This window comes from Phyllopteryx taeniolatus, chromosome 2 (assembly GCF_024500385.1).
Source record: "Phyllopteryx taeniolatus isolate TA_2022b chromosome 2, UOR_Ptae_1.2, whole genome shotgun sequence".
NCBI lineage: Eukaryota > Metazoa > Chordata > Actinopteri > Syngnathiformes > Syngnathidae > Phyllopteryx > Phyllopteryx taeniolatus.
This window is the reverse complement of record NC_084503.1, coordinates 9889503-9914655: the sequence shown is the minus strand read 5'-3', so window position 1 is coordinate 9914655 and position 25153 is coordinate 9889503. Positions and strand designations below refer to the sequence as shown.

The following is a 25153-nucleotide window of genomic DNA, read 5'->3' as shown; positions in this document are numbered from 1 at the left end:
CACATATAAACAAACAACCAACCGCACTCATATTCACACCTACGGGCAATTTAGAGTCTTCAATTAACCTACCACGCATGTTTTTAGGATGTGGGAGGAAACCGGAGTGCCCAGAGAAATCCCATGCAGGCACGAGGAGAACATGCAAATTCGACACAGGCGGGCCCGGGAATTGAACCCCGAACCTCAGAACCGTGAGGCAGATGCTCTATCCAGTCATCCACCTTGCTGCCCATCTTCAAACATATTTAATGTATTTAGTAGAGCTATGCATTAATTTGTGGTGACTCAAATCGGCATTTGAGTCCGCAGAAAAAAACTACACCGAAACATAATTTTCGGATTCAAATCACAATGAATCAAAGAATAACATTCACTTTATTCTGACAAGAGCTGCAATGCTGGTACGTTGCATCTACTTTAAAAAAAAAGGTAAATATTTCACGATTTTTAGCCTTTGTTTATGGCCCACGCACTTTGGACTTATTGCACATAGTTTCTGCGCATGAATGCATTGTAGCACCACCGAGATCTCCGCATAGTTTGTTTTTTAAAAAAAAATAAAAAATGCGCAAAAAACAACAACTATGCACAATAAGTCCAAAGTGCTTGGGCCATAAACAAACGCTAAAAATCGTGAAACAGAGGGTGACCTTGGCCAGCATTATCTTTTAATTTAATGTTTTAATCTTTGTATTCAACCGTCCACCCCCCTCAGAATTTCTAAACTAACAGATGGACAAATATAAACATGGAGGTATTTTTTTCACAGTTGTGTTAAAAGTTTAGCTTTGGTGGATGTCTGTACTATAGTTGTTTTGTTGTTCTCTTTGGTCATTGCTTAGGTAAAAGAAAAAACAAATTTCAGCAGACTTTAATCTGAAGTTTTAAGACTAGTCAAGTATTACATTATAAAGACAAAAATGTTATGGTAATTGCAATGATGGAGACCCAATAACAAAAGTCAGAAATCGGTAATTTTGTCTTTCCAGTTGAATTCTGGTCTCATTTACAAGCGTGATCAGAAGTCATACAGTGCCTAAAATTCAAGCCGAGACTGTCATGAACGCAACAGAGGATAGGACCCAAAAATGCACGACTCCAAAACAGATGGACAGTTTAAAAAAAGAGAGGTTTAATATACGGACAGAGGTCGGTACACAGGCAGGCAATCCAAAAAAGGCAACAGTATCCAAAAACATGAGGCAAAAAGGCGATGTCGATAATCGGAAAAGGGTCTAGTCTTACTGTGAGTCTTTGACGTGGAAACAAGGAATGCTGGAATGCGACAACAAGGTACAACGAACTGGCGACGAGAAAGAATGAGACACGAGGTTAAATGCAAGGGGTAATTAGGGTGAACGAGGCACAGGTGGTGAAGATGCTCTCAGGAGCAGCTGTGTATGAAACGGGGTGAAGACAAAAACCGGAACACACACCCATGACAGTACCCGTCCTTAATGGCCGGCCCCAGACCGCCCCGGAGCCCCTGGATGCGCAATGTGGAAGTCCCAAATGAGCGAGTCATCCACGATAAACGCAGACAGCACCCATGAACGTTCCTCAGGCCCGTAGCCCTCCCAGTCCACCAGATATTGAAACCCCCTCCAACGAGACGACAACAGACGCTTCACAGAGAAAACAGGGCCCCCATCCACAAACCAGGGGGGAGGAGGGGGCCTGGAAGGCGGGACCACAGGGGACTCCCGGGCTGGCTTGAGTAGGCATCGACCTTGGGAGCCTAAGCTTCACGGTGACAGGGTTGATGATCTTTGTGATGGGGCCCAACGAACCTGGGAGCGAGCTTCTTGTACTCCACCCGGAGTGGAATATGTTTGGTAGAGAGCCAAACTCGCTGACCCACTTTGTAGTTCGGGGCCGGTGTCCTCCGACGGTCAGCAGCGGTTTTGTAGGACTGTCCCTGGCGCAGCAGCATCTGACGCCGGCAACCTTGACGTGACAGTTGGTCACGGAATGACCCAACTGCCCGCAGTAGAAGCACCGCCCTTCCCTCAGCCGGCGTTGCCATTCCTCAGGGGAGAGACGGAACCTGCCCAGTTCCATGGGTTCATCCGTGGTGACACTAGCCGGTGGGTTGAGACCGGAAACAGGGGATCGCCTTGGTTTGGCTGGTCACCGAGGCTTGTCCTCCAAGTGCGTGGTGACGCAGATCCAAAAGCCTCTTGTCGATCTTTACGACGAGAGTGATGAGAGTGTCCAAGTCGGTCAGCAGGTCTAGCGGGACCAAATGATCCTTGAAGGCAGGGGATAGTCCTTGAAAAAAGGTATCGAGCAGTGCCCTATTTTTCCACTGACTCTCAGCTGCTAGAATGCGAAACACAATCGCGTAATCTGACACCCTGCGCTTGCCTTGTTGTAAGGTGACAAGGGAGCGAGCTGCCTCATGATCTGGTGTGGAAAACTGAAAAATTTACGAAAAAAGAACACGAATGACACGCAGCGGAATTACGGCTTCATTCAGCAGTAGCCCATGCCTCCGCACGACCAGTCAGGTGGGAAATAACGAAAGCGATTTTTCCCCGCTCAGTGGGGAAGGCAGCTGCCTGCAGCTCAAAGTGGAGTTCGCACTGAGGGATGAACGGCTTAATGTTCCCAGAATCTCCAGAGAACCTCTCCGGTAGAGAGAGCTGTGGCTGCATGGTGACTGCTTCACATGGAAATGTTGGTACCGTGGTGGTATTGGGTGTTGTGCCAACTGGTTCCTTCTTTAGAATCATTTTCATAAGAACTTCAAACTGTGAGGCCACCTGTCTCATCATATTGTCCTGATGTTCTGATAGTCCCTCTAGATGAAGGTGGAGGGCAGCAAGCTGCTCATCCTGCTTCGAGAGGCGTTGACTCTGCGCTTGAAGGGCTTCGCGCACCGGGTCTGAGTCTGCTGGGTCAATGTTAAGGCCAGTTCGTTCTGTCATGAACGGAACAGAGGATAGGACCCAAAAATGCACGACTCCAAAACAAATGGAAAGTTTCAAAAAAGAGAGGTTTAATATACGGGCAGAGGTCGGTACACAGGCAGGCAATCCAAAAAAGGCAACAGTATCCAAAAACGTGAGGCAAAAAGGCGAGGTCGATAATCGGAACAGAGTCTAGTCTTACTGTGAGTCTTTGACGTGGAAACAAGGAATGCTGGAACGCAACAATAAGGTACAACGAACTGGCGACGAGAATGAATGAGACACGAGGTTAAATGCAAGGTGTAATTAGGGTGAACAAGGCACAGGTGGTGAAGATGCTCTCATGAGCAGGTGTGTATGAGACAGGGGAAAGACAAAAACCGGAACACACACCCATGACAGAGGCAGTATTCCCGAGGCCTACACGATGCCATCTGCTGCTTTTGGACTGTTTCACACTCCCTAGCCCCCCCCCCACCCCCACCCAACCTTGCTTAAACACACTACACACATGTATCTGCCAAAAAATGGGAGTGTTTGATGATAATTTAAAGCTTCATCTCACTCTAGCATTTTGTGGCAGACAGAAAAAGGTTTGTTGGAGATGATAGCTTGGCTCAATTGTTCCCCAGCTGCTGCTCAAAGCAGACAAATGGGATTCTGTAGGCAGGCTAGAACAAGACAGTGTATGTGACATCCATTTAGTTTTTTAAGCATTTTTACTGATTAAAAGAAAACATTTAACCACTGCCTCCATTTCAGTATATTTACTGTAGGTGGGTGACAGTCAGATACAGCAGGTTTAGTATATGTAGAAAATAGGTAAAGTCATTGATTCACTAATGGCTACATAAATTAGCAATAAGGCATGGTGTATCCTGGTCCTTAAAAAAACCCTTTAAAACAAAGGACATGAGAGGCGTGAAAAAGCAGTTTGTTGAAATACATGTGTTGATCTATTCACAATATATTGTATACAGTACCTCAGACCGAATGTACTACATCAGGATAACACGAAACTTGAGTACTGACAAGGCTCCCTTTGTTTACCGTATGGCAATAGTTTACCAATTAATTTATGTCTTAATTGTCCGAAAGCTGCGGAAAAATGCTAATTTACTCAAATAGACAATTTGTGAGTACATTTTATTTGCAACTGATTAGATATGGATATATAAAAGTACATTAAAATATCAATCAAATCATGCTTCAATGGGGCAAAACCATACCAAATCCAAGAGCTTCTCAATATTGGAATCCAACAAAGAGGAGGTCAAAGGTGAGCTGTCCCCACCCCAGAGATGCAGTTACCCGTAGTTACTGAGCCTCTGCTCAGGAGGGGCTGTGCTTCAACAAGCGGATGTTAGAATATAATGTGGAGAAACAGGGCGGGTGGAATCGGTGTCGTTCATGCTGCGTAGCAGCTGGAGGGGGAAGGGAGGAGCAAGGAGCGCCCTAAGGGAGGCAACACTGGGCCGTTGTTAACACTAGTGCTCTTGTACACCACATCCCATTTCAGGACCTCAGGTGAGCTGTTCATTCTGTTTCTGTTTTCTGGATTTCACAAGCTACGGGCTTTTACAGTCATTTGTAAGTTAGTCAAAGATTTAGGTTTGAAGCAGTTGTTTGATTGTCTTCATGTGCACTGTAAATCAACTGTAATTATATCCAGCTATAATTTAGTAGGGAATTACAGTTCATATTTGAACTACAGAGCAGCCAGTCAGTCATGTCACTGATGTCCACATAACAGTATTAATAAGCTTGAGGATTGTTGTTGTGGTCTTGTTGTACTTGTGTTTTAGTGTGTACTGTTTGAGCTGGTTGGTTCGTAACTAACTAATTATTATAATAGCTAATGATTGTAATTGTAATGGAGGGGTAAAAATGTGAAAAGCTGTCAACTGGACACTGACAACAGATGAAAGGGTACCGAAGGGTGTGTGTGACAAAAAAAGACAGCTGAAGAATGATTGGTAGCAATAATGGCATTTGCTGGTGCAGATTCATGCTGCTTTGCATGCATGGTCTTAGTTCCACTGGGATTATTTTTTTCAACCTCCACATTAAGCTTCTTGAGTAGCATCTCTCCCTCACAAAATCAGCCAAACTGTGACATTTGGCTGATTTTGCCTGCTATGACTGTGTGCTGCGGCCTCTTGTAAATCCTCTCGAGTGGCCTGACTGGTTATTTATTATTACTTAATATCAACCTGTGCAGGGCATTAGTCTATGTTGTCAGCTCTGAAGCACTCATCCATTTTGATATTTGCACAAATTTACCAAGTGGTTTCTTTTAATACTTTTTCTGGCCGCTCATTTAAAAAAGTAGAAGACCGTATTGACCCAATTCCTGGGATGCTTCTCTATGAAAAATGAGCAAAGCAAACGCCAACAGATTTGAATTTACATACAGTATGTCTCTGATAGAGTGAGTCTATATTTTCATTTTAAATTGAGGTTAAATCTGAATCCTATAGTGTTCAGTTATCACATTAGTCCAATGGTTTCAATGTACATTGGCTCGCTGCTTGGGGATTTAAAGTCAGATTTTGCTGGTCTGATAAGGTATTTATTTCACTCAAGGTTTTGTATTAATTTCTCCCAGTCTATTCCAGTTTCTTACGTACAGTATACCCGTAACAACAAAGACTGTCTCAGATGTTTTGCTAAAGTGGAATTTATTTATCATATCTTTGCATTTGTGTTTCTTTTTATGTCTTAGGAGCTAACCATAACAATGCATAGCCTGTAAACCACCAAATATGGCTCAAAGTAAGAGGCCAGGGACCTACAGTGTGGCTCCTCCAATCCCCACCTCCTGTCCCACAGCTCATCATACAGAGTCATGTGATTTGAAAGCCATCCAACCTAGGCAGCGGCCAGCTCGCTACCCCAAGGAATCACATGTGCCAAAGCCCCTTCCCCGTACCTGTAAGGCACGTTATTCCTCTCTCAAATGTGAAGATGTGGTTCCCAGCTGTCCAGAAGTGGATGTGGATGCAGATGTTGAACTGAAACAATATAACAATCAACCTGCCGTAGAATTAGAGGACCAGAGACCCACAACACCCTCGATGTCTGAACATGAGCATGAGCAAGATAACCACAACCAGGTAGACCTTCATGACAGCCTGGATGATGACTCCTGCTCTGACTACATTAACAACACTTCAGAGGATGAGGAAGACTATGATGACGGTAAGTGATTTTTATCAGTGAATATGATGAGTGTAAAAAGTGATTTTAACCCCATCAAGTCGGGCCCAATGGGTACAGGCCCGGGCCCAACAGGTGTTCGTCTTCGAGCCCCACCTCCAGGCCTGGCTCCAGTGACTTGCGTCTGGGCAAGGGAAAACGTCCTCCTGTATTTTTAAATATCATGGGGTCTTCTGAGCCGTGCTTTGTCTAGATCCTCAACTAGGACCTGTTTGCCATGTGTGACCCCTTCCAGGGGCATAAAGCCCCAGACAACTGTAGCCTCTGCAACATCATGGGGACATCAGGGACAGTGCCTCTGGATTGGGTCACACTCCTCAGCCTCCCCTGGTAAGGTCTATTCAGGGGTGCTGGAGAGGAGGGTCCGTCGGGAAGTCGAATCTCAGATGCAGGAGGAGCAGTGTGGTTTTCATCCTGGCCGTGGAACAGTAGATCAGCTTTACACCCTCGGCAGGATCCTCGAGAGTGCATGCGAGTTCGCCCAACCAGTCTACATGTGTTTTGTGGACTTGGAGAAGGCGTTCGACCGTGTCCCTCGGGGAGTCCTGTGGAGGGTGTTTCGGGAGTATGGGGTACCGAACCCCCTGATATGGGCTGTTCGGTCCCTATATGACCAGTGTCAGAGTTTGGTCCACATTCCCGGCAGTAAGTCAGACTCGTTTCCGCTGAGAATTGGACTCCGCCCTTTGTCACCGATTCTGTTCCTAACTTTTATGGACAGAATTTCTAGGCGCAGCCGAGGTGTAGAGGGGTCCGGTTTGGTGGCCTCAGTATTGCATCTCTGCTTTTTGCAGATGATGTGGCTCTGTTGGCTTCATCAAGCCGTGACCTCCAACTCTTACTGGAGCAGTTTGCAGCTGAGTGTGAAGCAGTTGGAATGAAAATCAGCACCTCCAAATCTGAAATCATGGTCCTCAGTCGGAAAAGGGTGGGGTGCCCTCTCCAGGTCGGGCATGAGCTCTTGCCCCAAGTGGAGGAGTTCAAGTATCTTGGGGTCTTGTTCACGAGAAGAATGGAACGGCAGATCGACAGCAGATCGACAGGCTGATCGGTGCAGCGTCTTCAGTGATGCAGACTTTGTATCGGTCCGTTGTGGTGACAAAGGAGCTAAGCCGAAAGGTGAAGCTCTCAATTTTCTGGTCGATCTATGTTCCTGCGCTCACCTGTGGTCACGAGCTGTGGGTCGCCTCCCTGGGTGAGGTGTTCCGGGCACATCCCACTGGGAGGAGACCCTAGGGATGACCCAAGACACGCTGGAGAGACTATATCTCCCAGCTGGCCTCGGAACGCCTCGGGATCCCCCCAGAAGAGCTGGAGCAAGTGGCTGTGGACAGGGAAGTCTGGGGTTCCCTGCTAAAGCTACTGCCCCCGCGACCCGACCTCAGATTAGCGGAAGAAAATTGATGGATGGATGGATGGGAAGTCAGTCATATTTTCTTAAGCATTTCTCCTTGTTGGTCTGTCTGTCATCAGATTACTCTGCTTAAATATTTGTAAGACGTTTTGCATAATTTGAAGGTATCTAGGTTTCAAACAAAGGAAATTCATAGTAGTAAAAAAAGTTAATTCATTCATACTTATCACACAACTGTAGTGCTTATCTTATTTGTGAACTATTGGGACAAAGGTACTGGGGCATTGTTGAAGTTGAGCAGTTTAGAATGTGTATCTGCTTCCTTCACATGAAATCCAAAATTATATTCTTCTCTCATTCAACGAGTCCGAACAACCGGTTTTGAGGCAGGTCATTCTTTGGAGCAAGTGTTGCAACATACAAAAACAGTTTATTAGAGTTAATACTTGATCGCCAATCTGAGATCTCATGTGGCTCTGCTACTTCAGAGGTATACAATATTTGATGTTTTACCTACAGTATTTTATTTTTTATTTTTTCTAATTTATTTTAAACGTGGGGTAGAGGAAACGTGGTCCCTAGATTCATTTTCCGAGTTAAAATATTTTTGTTGTTGTTGTCCATCCATCCATCCATCCATTTTCTGAGCCGCTTCTCCTCACTAGGGTCACGGGCGTGCTGGAGCCTATCCCAGCTGTCATCGGGCAGGAGGCGGGGTACACCCTGAACTGGTTGCCAGCCAATCGCAGGGCACATAGAAACAAACAACCATCCGCACTCACATTCACACATACGGGCAATTTAAAGTCTCCAATTCATGCATGTTTTTGGGATGTGGGAGGAAACCGGAGTGCTGTTGTTGTTGTTCTTTTTTAAAATGTATTTATTTTACACATATGCTAGGGGAAACATGCGGCCAGCGCCCACACTTCGAGTTGCGCCTATCATAGGCGTAATTTAAGAGGGGGGAACGGGGGTCAGTGACAGCCAGGAAGAGGGGGAGGGAGAGTCTGCAAGGGCAAGCTGAAGATATTATAGTTCTAAACAGCGAGTTCATGAACAGGCACTCATGTCTGTAAACTATCTGGCTATGACCTCTTTCTTTTAAAAAATACTTGGCTCTCCAAGTGCCACCATAATGACCAACATTAAATCAGAATCAGAATCATCTTTATTTGCCAAGTATGTCCAAAAAACACACAAGGAATTTGTCTCCGGTAGTTGGAGCTGCTCTAGTACGACAACAGACAGTCAATTGACAGAGAACACTTTTGAGACATAAAGACATTGACAAAAAAACAGTCAGACAAAATACAGTAGCATAAAATAAAGCACAGGTTTTATTCCGATAAAGTATATTTAAATATTGTAAATGACTGTACAATATGCACAGTGGGAACATGAACACTGTGCTATACTGTACTTAGTAATTCAGTTAAGATGTATTCCACATAAAAGTTAAATAAAAATTGTACTTGAATAAATGTTTGAAAACAACAAACAAACAAAAAAACATTTGTCCTCCCCACCTTTCACATCAAGGTTACGCCACTGGCCCCTAGAGTTTCCTGTAACGTAACAGAGTTTTAAATTGTAAAAAAAATACCATTCACCACTAGATAGCGGACATCACTTACTACAGTGCCAGATCTTCTCTATCAGGGAAGAAGACTGGTGACGCCATGATTAAAATCAGCAGGAAGAGAAAGTAATGACGCAATGGCGAAAACCAGCAGTAAGAGAAAACGCAACCAAGAAAATTGCATTCCCATGTGGCCCTCTGGCAGCACTGACAACAAATTGTTGCCCCCGCCATCATTTAAGTTGCCCATCCCTGTATTCGAGCATAATAATTAAAGCACGTCCTTTTTAAGAAAAAAATACTTTTAAATCTAGAATAAGAATATTGAAAATTGGCACTGAATTGTAGAACAATAAAATATCTTAGATAAAAAAATGTTTAAATAAATAAAACAGGCGCAGGCTCTGTTCTTCTGAAAGTGCTGGAGACAAGCCCTTCACCTGTCAATGAAATACGTTCACTGTAGTCAACTACTGGCTGAAATACGTGTGCCGCTGTGGTTATGGTTAACAAACAGTTAACTCTCCCGTGTGTGGATGTGTGTGCATGTGTGTGTGTTATGTGAAGTCTAACACACACAACGCCGAGCGAGACGCTGACGTTTTAAGCGACCCCGTCACGGTTGTGCGAACTCCTTAGCTCGCTAGCCCGCGAGCTAACGAGCTAGCGAGCTCCTTGCCGAACGTAATAAACAGTTAACTTTCCCTTAAGTATCTCTTTAGTTTGGATCGCTGAATGAAGCAAGGCTGTGGATTTGGTATTGGAGTGGTCCAACTTGCTGTCGGCACACTTTGTGAGCCACGCGCCTGGTCACCACAACTGTGAGAAGAGTCCGGAAAAACTATCGTGTCCATTTTATTTATCGAAGGCTAAGTCAAAATAGTAATTATCAAGACAGGCCTAATGCTGACAATAGCTTGGTTTACATGGAACCTTTATTCCAATTATTATTGGTTTAGAAGCCCAAACTGAATGAAAATGCTCCATATAAACACCTCAATCAGAATAAACCAGCCGAATACGAATGGAATTTTATTCATTTTCATAGGGGTGGAATATTCCTTTTGCCAAACCGATCAAAAGTACATTTTCGCTATGTGTACCGTCATTCAGAATAGAGCCGTGAAAAGCTCTGTCTGCACATGGTCTGTCTTGATTGAATGCACAATGACATCACCGGTTATGCATGGCGTAACTATGGCGGCTCCCGACGGAGCTCGTTTGCTCCGGAGATCTTGCTTTTAACTACTTAGATGTTTTTAATCAAGCGTTTTTTAAATAAATGTATAAAAACAATCCCAACTACTGTACTGATTGGATGGCGGACCTCCATCCTGATAAATGGCGTGACAGTCACGACAAAGTGCGCATGTCACACGGCTGTCCCGATTAAATGTAGTGCACATGTATACACCCGATCTGAATAGATCATGTCACATGTAAACAGTTGACTAGAGATCTTCAATCGGAATGATAAAAATGTCTCCATGTAAACCTGGCTAATGTGAAACGCCTAAGACAGGCTAATGGAAATTACTATAGATGTTACGGTAATTATCAACCTTCAAACAAGTGCTACTTTATCAAACATGGAACAGTATTACATACAAACAGAGCATGCAACAACCCTCACAGGCTTATATTCTCTCTGCTTTGTGGTAACAACAAATATCAAAACAGCAAAATGTGGTACTCTATTACACTAAAGAGGCATCCTCTTCTTTTTGCTCTTACAGTTTTTCTCAATTGCTATAACACATTTCTTAAAACCTCCACCCATTATATGGTTTCTTCACAGCACGGTGGACGACTGGTTAGAGCGTCTGCCTCACAGTTCTGAGGACCGGGGTTCAATCCCCGGCCCCACCTGTGTGGAGTTTGCATGTTCTCCCTGTGCCTGCGTGGGTTTTCTCCGGGCACTCGGTTTCCTCCCACATCCCAAAAAAAAACATGCATGGTAGGTTAATTGACAACTCTAAATTGCCCGTCGGTGTGAATGTGAGTGCACGTGGTTGTTTGTTTGTATGTGCCTTGCGATTGGCTGGCAACCAGTTCAGGGTGTACCCCACCTCCTGCCCGATGATAGCTGGGATAGGCTTCAGCACGCCCGCGACCCTAGTGAGGAGAAGCGGCTCAGAAAATGGATGGATGGATGGATGGTTTCTTCACATCATTAGCCACAAATGTGATCAATTTTGAGTTGCTGTGTTTATGTTGAGACACCTGAGCATTGAGTTTCACTTTTCCTACCTATGCTTACCATTATGCAACACAAGTGCATCACAGTTCAAAATGTGTTTCAGTGGGTGAAAATATGTTTGCAAGTTGTTTCTAACTTAGTGAAAAGTGTTTAGGGTTCTACCAAAAGAGTGATCAATTCAATAAGTGGGTTCAGGGCACTGAGGATTTGGTTCAGACAATAGGGTTTTGTGTTTTAGCAATTGAAAAATACTGGAATTATGGTGCATCTTTTGCAGTAGACCTCATTGCCGCCTAGCATTTTCTTGCACAAATTGGTGCTACTCCGAAGGCACAAAAGTTCGAACTTGCCTGTAAACTGTAAAACCCCAAAAACGATTGCTTAATTTTTGCAATAAAGTACTGTGTTATTCAGTTTACATACAGTAACAGGTTTCTAGGTATACTTCTCATGTAGACCTCTGCCATGTATGTTTTATTTTCTTTGGATAAAGGGAGATATTGTGTTGATACAAAATAGGAATGTTCAGCCTTAGCAGAGCGCGCTACTGAGTCCCTTTGCAATGGTTATGATTCCACTCTTTCTTATACACTGTAGGTAATAAAGCATACATGTTTGTGATCATGAACCCTTCTAGGACTGGCAGAGGAGGATGAAGGTGTTACTTACTACATCCGGTACTGCCCGGAGGATGAGAGCTACATGGAAGCTATGGATTGCAGCAGCCAGGGAGACTGCAAACACGGTCACGAGCGGGTCTGTATTATGCAGCCAGGTGAAGGCCACACCGAGTGCCAGGAGGCAGTTGAAGGGTGGACTGAAGAGGGAGACGCAGAGGTGAGAGAGGAGGAATGGGTGGAAGATGAAGAGGAAGAAAGTGGAGCCAAAGAAGAGTGGAGAGAAGAGGACGAAGGCATGAGAGAGGCATGGAGGGAAGGAGATGAAGAGGGTGGCGAGGAATGGAGAGAGGAGGGTCCAGGCAGGCAAGAGCAGTGGGCCGGTAGTGGGAGGCACAGAGAGGAGGAATGGGCTGAGGGTGAGGGGGAGGTACGCTGTGAGGTGGTGGAGCAAGATCCAGATGAACAGATATACAATGGACGACCAGAACCAATCTTGGACCATAGCCATCACAATGACCACCAACAACAACCTGCCATGCAAGATGACCTACACACTTGCCAGCCTGATGAGGAGGAGGATGCAGAAAGCGAGGAGTACTGCCCAAATGAGGAAGAAGATGAGGAAGGAGATGAACATGAGAGACATGAAACTGCCTATACTGGAGACTACTATGCCCCAGAAGATAATGGCAACTCTGTGCATGTCTCTCCCTTCCCAGGCCGCAAGGTGCTAATGGTCGAGGGGGAGACGGGTGAGGAAGCAGAGGAGGACATTGACCAAATAGTTGCTGAGATCAAGATGAGTATGAGCATGGGTAGCCTAAGTAGTGGTACTGACCAAAGCCCAGAAGAAATGGCACAAGACCCACCCACTGGTGACTACCTTCACGCCAAGCCCAACACAGCCACCTACCCATTAGCGCACAACCACCATGACAGCAGACCCAAGTCTCTTAACCTGCCTTCTGTGCATCATAACAACCCAGATCTCCAGAGGGGCCTCAAGATACAACCACATTCCCCAGAAGATCGAGAGCGATGGCAACAGGAGCAGGTGAGCTGTGTGCCTTTTTACCTATCATAGCAACAGCTTCTCTTTGGGTTTATCACATCAATCAAAAATAAGAAGACAGTCTGCCTGGTTTAACTGTGTTTGGAGGAGAAGCTACTTGCATGTTGGTGGCAATTGTTTTTTAATGCATAAAACCCTTTAAAAGAAAATTTAAAACCTCTTTTTTAATACCCTTCTAATTTCTTCCCTTTTCCTCTCCAAATATATTTAACAGTACTTCAAGTATAAAGGACAGCATACTAAATGTAGGAACTTATCAACAAAAGCAATACAGCAATGCATAGTACAAGCTCAGTAGTTGTGCACAAATGATATCCATCATCCATCTTTTTGATGGCTGTCTGGCAGAGACACTTGCCTTGGAATATAATGGAAGAGATTGTGGCATGGAGCAAGTCGTGGGTTACAGGGGAAATGTTTCACATCGCTCCCCAGAAAATAGGTGTATTCTTCCCCCTCCCCCATGTTGCTCAATTTTTCCCTGTCCTTGTACCCTGCTCTTAAGGAGTATCATAAATATATGAGGGGCCGTTAGGGACATTATTCAGGATTAGCTCTCACACTTACTATTCAAATGCTTTCACACACACACAAACTACTGAAAGGCTCTCATGAGGACGACTCAAACACTCTCATACACACAAGTCTTGCTCTCATTTACACTACTCAAATGCTCTCATTGACTACTCAAATGCTTTCATTTACACTAATCAAATGCTCTCATTTACACTACTCAAATGCTCTCATTTACACTACTCAAATGCTCTCATTGACAGTAGTCAAATGCTCTCTTTTACACTAGTCAAATGTTCTCATTGACACTAGTCAAATGCTCTCATTTACACTAGTCAAATGTTATCATTGACACTAGTCTAATGCTCTCATTGACACTCGTCAAATGCTCTCATTTACACGAGTCACATAGCAAATAAAAAAATTCCCAATATTGAGAAACTAAAATATAACGTCAAACGAAATAGTGAATTTATTGACTAGTGTACAGCCCCTCCTTGAGCCGTCACCCCTCCTTGAGCCGTCACCTTGTCGTGGTGGAGGGGTTTGTGTGTCCCAGTGATCCTAGGAGCTAAGTTGTCTGGGGCTTTATGCCCCTGGCAGGGTCACCCATGACAAACAGGTCCTAGGTGAGGGACCAGACAAAGCACGGCTCAAAGACCCCTAATGATGACGACAAACAATGGACTTCGTTTTCCCTTGCCCCCCACTGGAGCCAGGTCTGGTGGTGGGGCTCGAAGGCGAGCGCATGGTGGCACAGCCTGAAAGGGTAACGTGGGTCCCCCTTCCCATGGGCTCACCACCTGTGGGAGGGGCCATAGGGGTCGGGTGCAGTGTGAGCTGGGCGGTGGGCGAAGGCGGGGACCTTGGCGATCCGATCCCCGGCTACAGAAGCTGGCTCTAGGGACGTGGAATGTCACCTCTCTGGCAGGGAAGGAGCCCGAGCTGGTGTGTGAGGTCGAGAAGTTCCGACTCGATATAGTCGGACTCGCCTCCACAAACACCTTGGGCTCTGGTACCAGTCCTCTCGAGAGGGGTTGGACTCTCTTCCACTCTGGAGTTGCCCATGGTGAGAGGCGCCGAGCAGGTGTGGGTATACTTATTGCCCCCCGGCTCGGCGCCTGTACGTCGGGGTTCACCCCGGTGGACGAGAGGGTAGCCTCCCTCCGCCTTCGGGTGGGGGGACGGGTCCTGACTGTTGTTTGTGCCTATGCACCAAACAGCAGTTCAGAGTACCCACCCTTTTTGGAGTCCTTGGAGGGGGTGCTGGAGAGCGCTCCCGCTGGGGACTCCATTGTTCTGTTGGGGGACTTCAATGCTCACGTGGGCAATGACAGTGAGACCTGGAAGGGCGCGATTGGGAGGAACGGCCCTCCCGATCAGAACCCGAGCGGTGTTCTGTTATTGGACTTCTGTGCTCGTCACGGATTGTCCATAACGAACACCATGTTCAAGCATAAGGGTGTCTACACGTGCACTTGGCACCAGGACACCCTAGGTCGCAGTTCGATGATCGACTTTGTGGTCGTGTCATCGGACTTGCGGCCGCATGTCTTGGACACTCGGGTGAAGAGAGGGGCGGAGCTGTCAACTGATCACCACCTGGTGGTGAGTTGGCTCCGATGGTGGGGGAAGATGCCGGTCCGACGTGGCAGGCCCAAACGTATTGTGAGGGTCTGCTGGGAACGTCTGGCAGAATCCCCTGTCAGAAGGAGTTTCATCTCCCACCTCCGACAGAACTTTGCTCATGTTCCGGGGGAGGCGGGGGACATCGAGTCCGAGTGGACCATGTTCCGCGCCTCCATTGCTGAGGCGGCCGACCGCAGCTTTGGCCGTAAGGTGGTCGGTGCCTGTCGTGGCGGCAATCCCCGAACCCGTTGGTGGACACCAACGGTGAGGGATGCCGTCAAGCTGAAGAAGGAGTCCTATCGGGCCTTTTTGGCCTGTGGACTCCTGAGGCAGCTGATGGGTACCGGCTGGCCAAGCGGAATGCAGCTCTGGTGGTCGCTGAAGCAAAAATCCGTGCATGGGAGGAGTTTGGTGAGGCCATGGAGAAAGACTTCCGGACGGCTTCGAGGAAATTCTGGTCCACCATGCGACGTCTCAGGAGAGGAAAGCAGTGCACCACCAACACTGTGTATAGTGGGGATGGGGCGCTGCTGACCTCGACTCGGGACGTTGTGAGTCGGTGGGGAGAATACTTCGAAGACCTCCTCAATTCCACCGACACGTGAGTGTGGGTTCTCTGAGGCGGGCTCTCCTATCTCTGGGTTTGAGGTCACCGAGGTAGTTAAAAAGCTCCTCGGTGGCAGGGCCCCGAGGGTGGATAAGATTCGCCCGGAGTTCCTAAAGGCTCTGGATGTGGTTTTCGTCCTGGCCGTGGAACAGTGGACCAGCTCTACACCCTCGGCAGGGTCCTCGAGGGTGCATGGGAGTTCGCCCAACCAGTCTACATGTGTTTTGTGGACTTGGAGAAGGCGTTCGACCGTGTCCCTCGGGGAGTCCTGTGGAGAGTGCTTCGGGAGTATGGGGTACCGAACCCCCTGATACGGGCTGTTCGGTCCCTGTACGACCGGAGTCAGAGTTTGGTCTGCATATCCGGCTGTAAGTCGGACTCGTTCCCGGTGTGGGTTGGACTCCGCCAAGGCTGCCCTTTGTCGCCGATTCTGTTCATAACTTTTATGGACAGAATTTCTAGGCGCAGCCGAGGCGTAGAGGGGGTCCGGTTTGGTGGCCTCAGTATTCCATCTCTGCTTTTTGCAGATGATGTGGTTCTGTTGGCTTCATCAAGCCGTGACCTCCAACTCTCATTGGAGCAGTTCGCAGCCGAGTGTGAAGCGGCTGGGATGAGAATCAGCACCTCCAAATCTGAGACCATGGTCCTCAGTCGGAAAAGGGTGGCATGCCATCTCCAGGTCGGGGATGAGATCCTGCCCCAAGTGGAGGAATTCAAGTATCTTGGGGTCTTGTTCACGAGTGAGGGAAGAATGGAACGGGAGATCGACAGGCGGATCGGTGCAGCGTCTGCATTGATGCGGACTTTGTATCGGTCCGTTGTGGTAAAGAAAGAGCTAAGCCGAAAGGCGAAGCTCTCAATTTACCGGTCGATCTTCGTTCCTACCCTCACCTATGGTCATGAGCTGTGGGTCGTGACCGAAAGAACAAGATCCCGGATACAAGCGGCCGAAATGAGTTTCCTCCGCAGGGTGTCCGGGCTCTCCCTTAGAGATAGGGTGAGAAGCTCGGTCATCCGGGAGGATCTCAGAGTAGAGCCGCTGCTCCTCCGCATTGAGAGGAGCCAGATGAGGTGGCTGGGGCATCTGATTTGGATGCCTCCTGGACGCCTCCCTGGTGAGGTGTTCCGGGCATGTCCCAACGGGAGGAGACCCCTGGGACGACCCAGGACACGCTGGAGAGACTACATCCTTCGGCTGGCCTGGGAACGCCTCGGGATCCCCCCGGAAGAGCTGAATGAAGTGGCTGGGGAGAGGGAAGTCTGGATGTCCCTGCTGAAGCTACTGCCCCCGCGACCCGACCCGGATAAGCGGTAGAGAATGGATGGATGGATGGATGGTGTACAGCATACAGTAGTATATGAAGGCAGCAGAACAGTGGTGAGGTGTGGTGTAGGTATGACAGAGGAATTTAAGGTGGAGGTGGGACTGCATCAGGGATCAGCTCTGAACCCCTTCTGTTTGCAGTGGTGATGGATAGGCTGAGAGATGAGGTTAGACTGGAATCCCCATGGACCATGATGTTTGCAGATGACATTGTGATCTGCAGTGAAAGCAGGAAGCAGCTGGAGGTTAGAGTTAGAAAGGTGGAGGCATACACTGGAAAGGAGAGGAATGAAGATTATGTGCATGAATGAGGCTACAGGGAGAAGAGATAGCGAGGGTGGAAAACTTTAAATACTTGCGGTCAACAGTCCAGAGAAATGGTGAATGAGCTAAGGAAGTGAACAAACGGGTTCAAGCAGGTTGGAACGGGTGGAGGGAAGTGTCAGGTGTGTTACGTGACAGAGTTTATAAGATGTACAGCCAGTGGCACTGGAGAGACGACAGGAAGCAGAGCTGGAGGTTGTGGAAATGGAGATGTCTCTCTAGGAGTGACCAGGTTGGATAAAATTAGAAATAAGCTCATCAGAGGGACAGCCAAGGTTAGATGTTTTGGAGACAAAGTTAGAGAGATCAGACTTCAATGGTTTGGACACGTCCAGAGGAGAGAGAGTGAGTATATTGGTCGGATGATGAGGAGGGAGCTGCCAGGCAAGAGAGCTAGAGGAAGACCAAAGAAAATGTTGATTGATGTAGTGAGGGAAGACACGAGGGCAGTGTGTGTTAGAGAGGAGGAGAAAGGCTTACGTGGAAAAGGATGACACGCTGTGGCGACCCCTGACGGGACAAGTCGGAAGGAAAAAAGAGAAACATGTTAGTTGTGGGTTTAGGATTAGAGTAAATTATATTTGAAAAACTGTTGATTCCCACTTCATACGAATGTAAATTTGTTATTCATTTGGTGTCAAATGAACATTTGTTAGTTTCATATTAATTTGCATATTTATTGTTCATGGTAGAAAGTAACATGTTAGGGTATACTAAAAAGGGAAATGAACAGTACCAGTATGTAAACAAGGATGTAAACCGTTCACCCACAGATATACAGTTATATCTACGTTCTTCCTGAGGACTAAAGCAAAACATTTTGCATATGGTTGCCTTAATTATACACATAGTGAAAATATCACAGATGGACGTGTTTAATGTACAGTGTTTTGGGAATGTGTACAGTTTTGTAGAGCGACATGGTTTTTAGCATCGCATCGCACTGAATAATCCCAATCTCATTAATGACTGTTTGCACAACTGAGCTACACGACACACTGAACACTAATCAGGTCTTTAGCTCTCATTTTGCAAAGGAGGCTACTAATGACATATATGTACTGATTAATTGCAGCTCCGTTTGCTCAACAACATTGCCTGTTTTGCTGAATCTCACATTTCCGCTTGTCATCTCTGCCCTCCCCATGAGGAGCAGGTTTATTGGCAAGAGGCTTCATTGGTGCCATTAATGGTTGAATGTTAATAAGCAGTTGTGCATAGCGAGATAGATGTATCCCGGGGAGTAAAGATAATCTGCTCCCTGTGTGATTGCGTGCTGGCTGCCCTACTTATAACCATGTATTTGCTCAGAGCTGAGAAAAAAAATACAAAACTCAGTGAAGGGCAAGTAAAAGACAGCATAATTATGAGTCACTTCTTTTTCAAACCGAAGAATTTATCTATTCAAATTGTACGCAAACGTGTTGTATTCTTTAACAGTTTGAAGAGTTTCATCAGTGCTGTATTCTGAGGTACACTTTTTTCACTAAACTCATCCAGGTCTGTAGCAGGCCCAGGTACTTCCTCGAAAGCTTCCTAGCTACTGTTGTTGTGTCCTGTTCTATACTCTTCTTCATACCTGTTTGTTTGTGTTGACCTGCCAGGTGTACAGCAGTGCAGAGCAACCCAGAAAACAGCAGCGCTCTGATCTGAACCTTCCCCTGGAGAACAACAACGTACCAGACGTAAGATTAATTAATACCCTGCTGCTGTGTTTTCTGATTCCTGTGCACATTTGTCAAATTGACAAGGCCACTTAAAACTACAGATATCGCCATTTTGATCTAACAATGGGCGTGCGTGTGACTACGTAAAAAAATCATTTTGTTGTTACACCTCAACACGTCCTCTGCTTATGCTTTGGGTGGATTTCTCGTAATTGAGCTACGTGCCTGATTTTCTGGAAGCCGTATTTCAGTGAGGAGACAGTGGTTGTTTTCTCAACATGTTTTTGCCGTTGGTAGTCTTCAGTGAGCAGGATGTAGCCTGAAGGAATAAACTGAATAGTAATCATGTCACAACTCAACTCACAACCAGATAAGAATTCTCCTACCTTCTTTGTCGTATTTATGTTCATCCAACTTCCACAGAAATGTGTGCAGGATTATTTATTAGCACCGTCTCTTGACGCACACTTCTGTGTTCATGAACATAGTGCAGCGAGACCACCATTTTTCATCTATCCAATTTGTACTGCTAAAACATTCACGGTCATGGTTGAGCTGAAGAGTATGCCAGCTGAAAAGAACCTTTGACATGAGGCAGACATGCTAACCACCACAATCATTCACAAAAAGCTGTCTTCGCTCAATATCATAATTGCAGTACATTAAATTGTATGACATCATAATACTGTGTTGTTGTTTTTTTCTGATAGACCACCAAAAAAGTTGCGTCGTTCCCCAGCTTTGTTGATGGTAAGTTCATCTGTCTATACACCTGCTCTATGTTGACCTCAAAGTAAAAGCAATCACGTGGGGAGTCACTGAGCTCCACCTCCAGCCTATCCCACTGCAGGCCCGGTTGAGCTCCTTCTGTGCTCTTTCCCTGCCTACTGACAGATATTAGCCCAAATGATGACCGAGGGCCTTATTAGCTGCCTGTCTGCTTCCTCGGATTTTGACAGTGCAACATGTCAGAGAGTGGCTGGCTGATTCACATCTACATATCACAGACAGATTAATCGAAACCCAGGCTTCCTCACGCATCACACCTCCATCAGTTCCCAGCCAGTGGCCATCTCATTGCTCACACAATCTGTTATCGTGCTATCGCTATGGTCCTTGGCTCTGTTTCACCACACCCACACTGAACCTTGTCAGTCCATCCCAGTTGGCTTCCTATTAACATTTCTCCTCTCTCCCTGGAATAGTCCCAGGACCCTGCGAGCCAGAAGATCTGATTGATGGAATCATCTTTGCCGCTAACTACCTGGGCTCCACTCAGCTGCTGTCTGAGAGGAACCCTTCGAAGAACATACGCATGATGCAAGCCCAGGAGGCAGTCAGCAGGGTTAAGGTACTCAAAGACCAGTATACAACATAAGAAAATATCAATCCGGCCTTGCCTGTGTGGAGTTTGCATGTTCTTCCCGTGCCTGCGTTTGTTTTCTCCGGGTGCTCCGGTTTCAAAAACATGCGTGGTAGGTTAATTGAAGACTCTAAATTGTCCATAGGTATGAATGTGAGTGCGAATGGTTGTTTGTTTTTGTGTGCCCTGCGATTGGCTGGCAGCCAGCTCAGGGTGTACCCTGCTTCCTGTCCGCAGTTAGCTGTGATAGGCTCCAGCATACCCACGACCCTAGTGAGGGTAAGCGGTGTCCATCCATCCATCCATTTTCTACCGCTTATCCGGGTCGGGTCGCGGGGGCAGTAGCTTTAGCAGGAATGCCCAGACTTCCCTCTCCCCAGCCACTTCATCCAGCTCTTCCGGGGGGATCCCGAGGCGTTCCCAGGCCAGCCGAAGGACGTAGTCTCTCCAGCGTGTCCTGGGTCGTCCCCGGGGTCTCCTCCCGGTGGGACGTGCCCGGAACACCTCACCAGGGAGGCGTCCAGGAGGAATCCGAATCAGATGCCCCAGCCACCTCATCTGGCTACTCTCAATGCGGAGGAGCAGCGGCTCTACTCTGAGATCCTCCCGGATGACCGAGCTTCTCACCCTATCTCTAAGGGAGAGCCCGGACACCCTGCGGAGGAAACTCATTTCGGCCGCTTGTATCCGGGATCTTGTTCTTTCGGTCACGACCCACAGCTCATGACCATAGGTGAGGGTAGGAACGAAGATCGACCGGTAAATTGAGAGCTTCGCCTTTCGGCTTAGCTCTTCTTTACCACAACGGACCGATACAAAGTCTGCATCACTGCAGACGCTGCACCGATCCGCCTGTCGATCTCCCGTTCCATTCTTCCCTCACTCATGAACAAGACCCCAAGATACTTGAATTCCTCCACTTGGGGCAGGATCTCATCCCCGACCTGGAGAGGGCATGCCACCCTTTTCCAACTGAGGACCATGGTCTCATATTTGGAGGTGCTGATTCTCATCCCAGCCGCTTCACACTCGGCTGCGAACTGCTCCAGTGAGAGTTGGAGCTCACGGCTTGATGAAGCCAACAGAACCACATCATCAGCAAAAAGCAGAGATGCAATACTGAGGCCACCAAACCGGACCCCCTCTACGTCTCGGGTGCGCCTAGAAATTCTGTCCATAAAAGTTATGAACAGAATCGGCGACAAAGGGCAGCCTTGGCAGAGTCCAACCCTCACCGAGAACGAGTCCGACTTACTGCCGGATATGCGGACCAAACTCTGACTCCGGTCGTACAGGGACCGAACAGCCCGTATCAGGGGGTTCTTTACCCCATACTCCCGAAGCACCCTCCACAGGACTCCCCGAGGGACACGGTCGAACGCCTTCTCCAAGTCCACCCAACATATGTAGACTGGTTGGGCGAACTCCCATGCACCCTCGAGGACCCTGCCGAGGGTGTAGAACTGGTCCACTGTTCCACGGCCAGGACGAAAACCACACTGCTCCTCCTGAATCTGAGATTCGACTTCCCGACGGACCCTCCTCTCCAGCACCCCTGAATAGACCTTACCAGGGAGGCTGAGCAATGTGATCCCCCTGTAGTTGGAACACACCCTCCGGTCCCCCTTCTTAAAAACAGGGACCACCACCCCAGTCTGCCAATCCAGAGGCACTGTCCCCGATGTCCACGCGATGTTGCAGAGGCGTGTCAACCAGGACAGCCCCACAAGCCTTTAGAACTCCGGGCGAATCTCATGCACCCCCGGGGCCCTGCCACCAAGGAGCTTTTTAACTACCTCGGTAACCTCAAACCCAGAGATAGGAGAGCCTGCCTCAGAGAACCCACACTCTGCTTCCTCATGGGAAGGCGTGTCGGTGGAATTGAGGAGGTCTTCGAAGTATTCTCCCCACCGACTCACAACTTCCCGAGTCGAGGTCAGCAGCGCCCCATCCCCACTATACACAGTGTTGGTGGTGCACTGCTTTCCTCTCCTGAGACGTCGGATGGTGGACCAGAATTTGCTCGAAGCCGTCCGAAAGTCTTTCTCCATGGCCTCACCAAACTGGACAATACGTAACGAGCACAGACGTAACGAGCACAGACGTCCAATAACAGAACACCACTCGGGTTCTGATCGGGGGGGCCGTTCCTCCCAATCACGCCCTTCCAGGTCTCACTGTCATTGCCCACGTGAGCATTGAAGTCCCCCAACAGAACAATGGAATCCCCAGTGGGAGCGCTCTCCAGCACCCCCTCCAAGGACTCCAAAAAGGGGGGGTACTCTGAACTGGTGTTTGGTGCATAGGCACAAACAACAGTCAGGACCTGTCCCCCCACCCGAAGGCGGAGGGAGGCTACCTTCTCGTCCACCAGGGTGAACCCCAACGTACAGGCGCCGAGCCGGGGGGCAATAAGTATACCCACAACTGCTCGGCGCCTCTCACCGTGGGCAACTCCAGAGTGGAAGAGAGTCCAACCCCTCTCGAGAGGACTGGTACCAGAGCCCAAGCTGTGTGTTGAGGCGAGTCCGACTATACCTAGTCTGAACTTCTCGACCTCACACACCAGCTCGGGCTCCTTCCCTGCCAGAGAGGTGACATTCCACGTCCCTAGAGCCAGCTTCTGTAGCCGGGGATCAGATCGCCAAGGTCCCCGCCTTCGGCCACCGCCCAGCTCACACTGCACCCGACCCATATGGCCCCTCCCACAGGTGGTGAGCCCATGGGAAGGGGGACCCACGTTACCCTTTCGGGCTGAGCCCGGCCGGGCCCCATTGGTGCAGGCCCGGCCACCAGGCGCTCGCCTTCGACCCCCACCACCAGGCCTGGCTCCAGTGGGGGGCCCCGGTGTCCCGCGTCCGGGCAAGGGAAAACGAAGTCCATTGTTTGTCGTCATCATTAGGGTCTTTGAGCCGTGCTTTGTCTGGTCCCTCACCTAGGACCTGTTTGTCCTGGGTTACCCTGCCAGGGGCATAAAGCCCCAGACAACTTAGCTCCTAGGATCACTGGGACACACAAACCCCTCCACCACGACAAGGTGACGGCTCAAGGGTAAGCGGTATCGAAAATGAAAATTGTATCAAAGAAAAAAAATATTCTCAAGTAATAGTTTTCAAACCTTTAATGCAAAAATTTCCTTCCCGTTAGGTGTCAAAAATAAAATTTTATGATTTTCAACAGGTTTTCTGAAGATGCTAAGTACATTTCTGGATATGCTGTATAGGAATTTTCTACTATTGCTTATTATGCCTTTCCATGAAAACACAAATGCCTCTCAGTGTCTTCAGAGTTCTTTTTATTTGTTTGTTTCTTTTACAAATGGTCTTTCTTTTTCACTCAAACTGTCTTTACCGTTTATGTCAATGGAGAGAACCTCATTATGTTGTTACTATACAGAAAGAGATCTGTAAGCTCTGCGACTGGCTGGCGACCAGTTCAGGGCGTACCCTGCCTCTCGCCCAGAGTCAGCTGGAATAGCCTCCAGCACACCCGCAACTTGCGTGAGAATAAGGAAAATGGATGGATGGATGGATCTGTAAGCTGAAGTAACAGGATGAGGCAGCCATTTTGCATTCACACAATAGCAGACAGCTCAATAAATTGTGTTATTTCTGAGATATGAATAAATCTGTATGAATTTGTGAAAGTGTCGGACATAATGTGTGTCTTTACGGTTATTACGAGTGTATAAAGAAAAGAGTGTAATGGGTTTAATGAGTAGTTAAGATCATTTATAAAAAATTTCCCCAGTTTGAAGGGCAACACATGTAAAATGTGCAACTAACATGGTTGCTATTAAGCTATTTGTCTTTAACGTGATGCAAGACATGTATTTCAATGGGCCAGCACCATTCGCTCTGTTAATAAGGATTGCCTTTAATATAAGTGCCTAAAATTTTCAACCATCAGTAACTTGTTGAAAATAGGACTTTAAGATTGACTGTTTCAGCATAGGCGACATTTACCCATATAAAACCAAGGCGGCATGCAAAATTGCCAAATAAGGTTTAGATTTTTTTTTACAAGTGTCTTTACTGTTATTGATCAACTGGTATAAAAATGACCCAAATATAGTTATTGGTCATACTGAGAATGACAACATTAATATATAATAATAATATGACATGCTTCAGTGAGATGGCGTCAAACACACATTTTTTAGTGCTGATCAGTGATTATAGTACAGACTCAGACTAAACACTCAGTATGTTTACATGTAGAGTTGAGTTGAGTGACAATATAACTCAACCAAGAAACGTAATTGGACTTTTTTTGTTGACCTATTGCATCACAAAGAGGTAAACTTGTAGAAAACTGCTGCCCTGCATGTAGTTATTTGGACACTTACAGCTCTGTATATTTAGTATGTGCTGTACACAATGATAGACAGCATTGTCACATCCTGCATTTGTCCATGGTTTTTTGTTTTTTGTTTTTGTGTGTTACTTTTTTGGTATCTAAGCTTGGAGAGTACATTCTGCTTTATGTATCCGTATATATCCATCCATCCATTTTCTATACCTCTTATCCTGTTCAGGGTCACAGGGAGTTGCAGCCTATTCTAGTTGAGTTTGGGCAAAAGGCAGAATAAACCCTGTATTGGCCGCCAGTTAATCACAGAGCACAAAAAGACTAAGATCCATTCACACTCACATTCACACCGCTATTGAGTGGAAACTGAACCTACGCCACCTGCAGAGAAGTTAGGCGTATGCACATGCAAGTGCATATACAGTTATATGTCCCTTGAAATATACAGTAAAT

General features: G+C 47.2%; 1 protein-coding gene across 5 annotated transcripts in view; it reads left to right on the top strand.

Moving 5' to 3' along the window:
* apba2b (amyloid beta (A4) precursor protein-binding, family A, member 2b) overlaps nt 1-25153 on the top strand; it is a 70021-nt gene that overhangs the window by 28019 nt on the left and 16849 nt on the right. For all 5 annotated transcript variants that reach the window (XM_061759326.1, XM_061759317.1, XM_061759354.1 and 2 more), the window contains exons 3-7: nt 5641-6116; nt 11908-12944; nt 18964-19044; nt 19737-19776; nt 20232-20377. In XM_061759326.1, coding sequence (XP_061615310.1) covers nt 5681-6116; nt 11908-12944; nt 18964-19044; nt 19737-19776; nt 20232-20377 — 1740 coding nt within the window. In that variant the 5' untranslated portion in view covers nt 5641-5680. The remainder of the gene's footprint in view (nt 1-5640; nt 6117-11907; nt 12945-18963; nt 19045-19736; nt 19777-20231; nt 20378-25153) is intronic.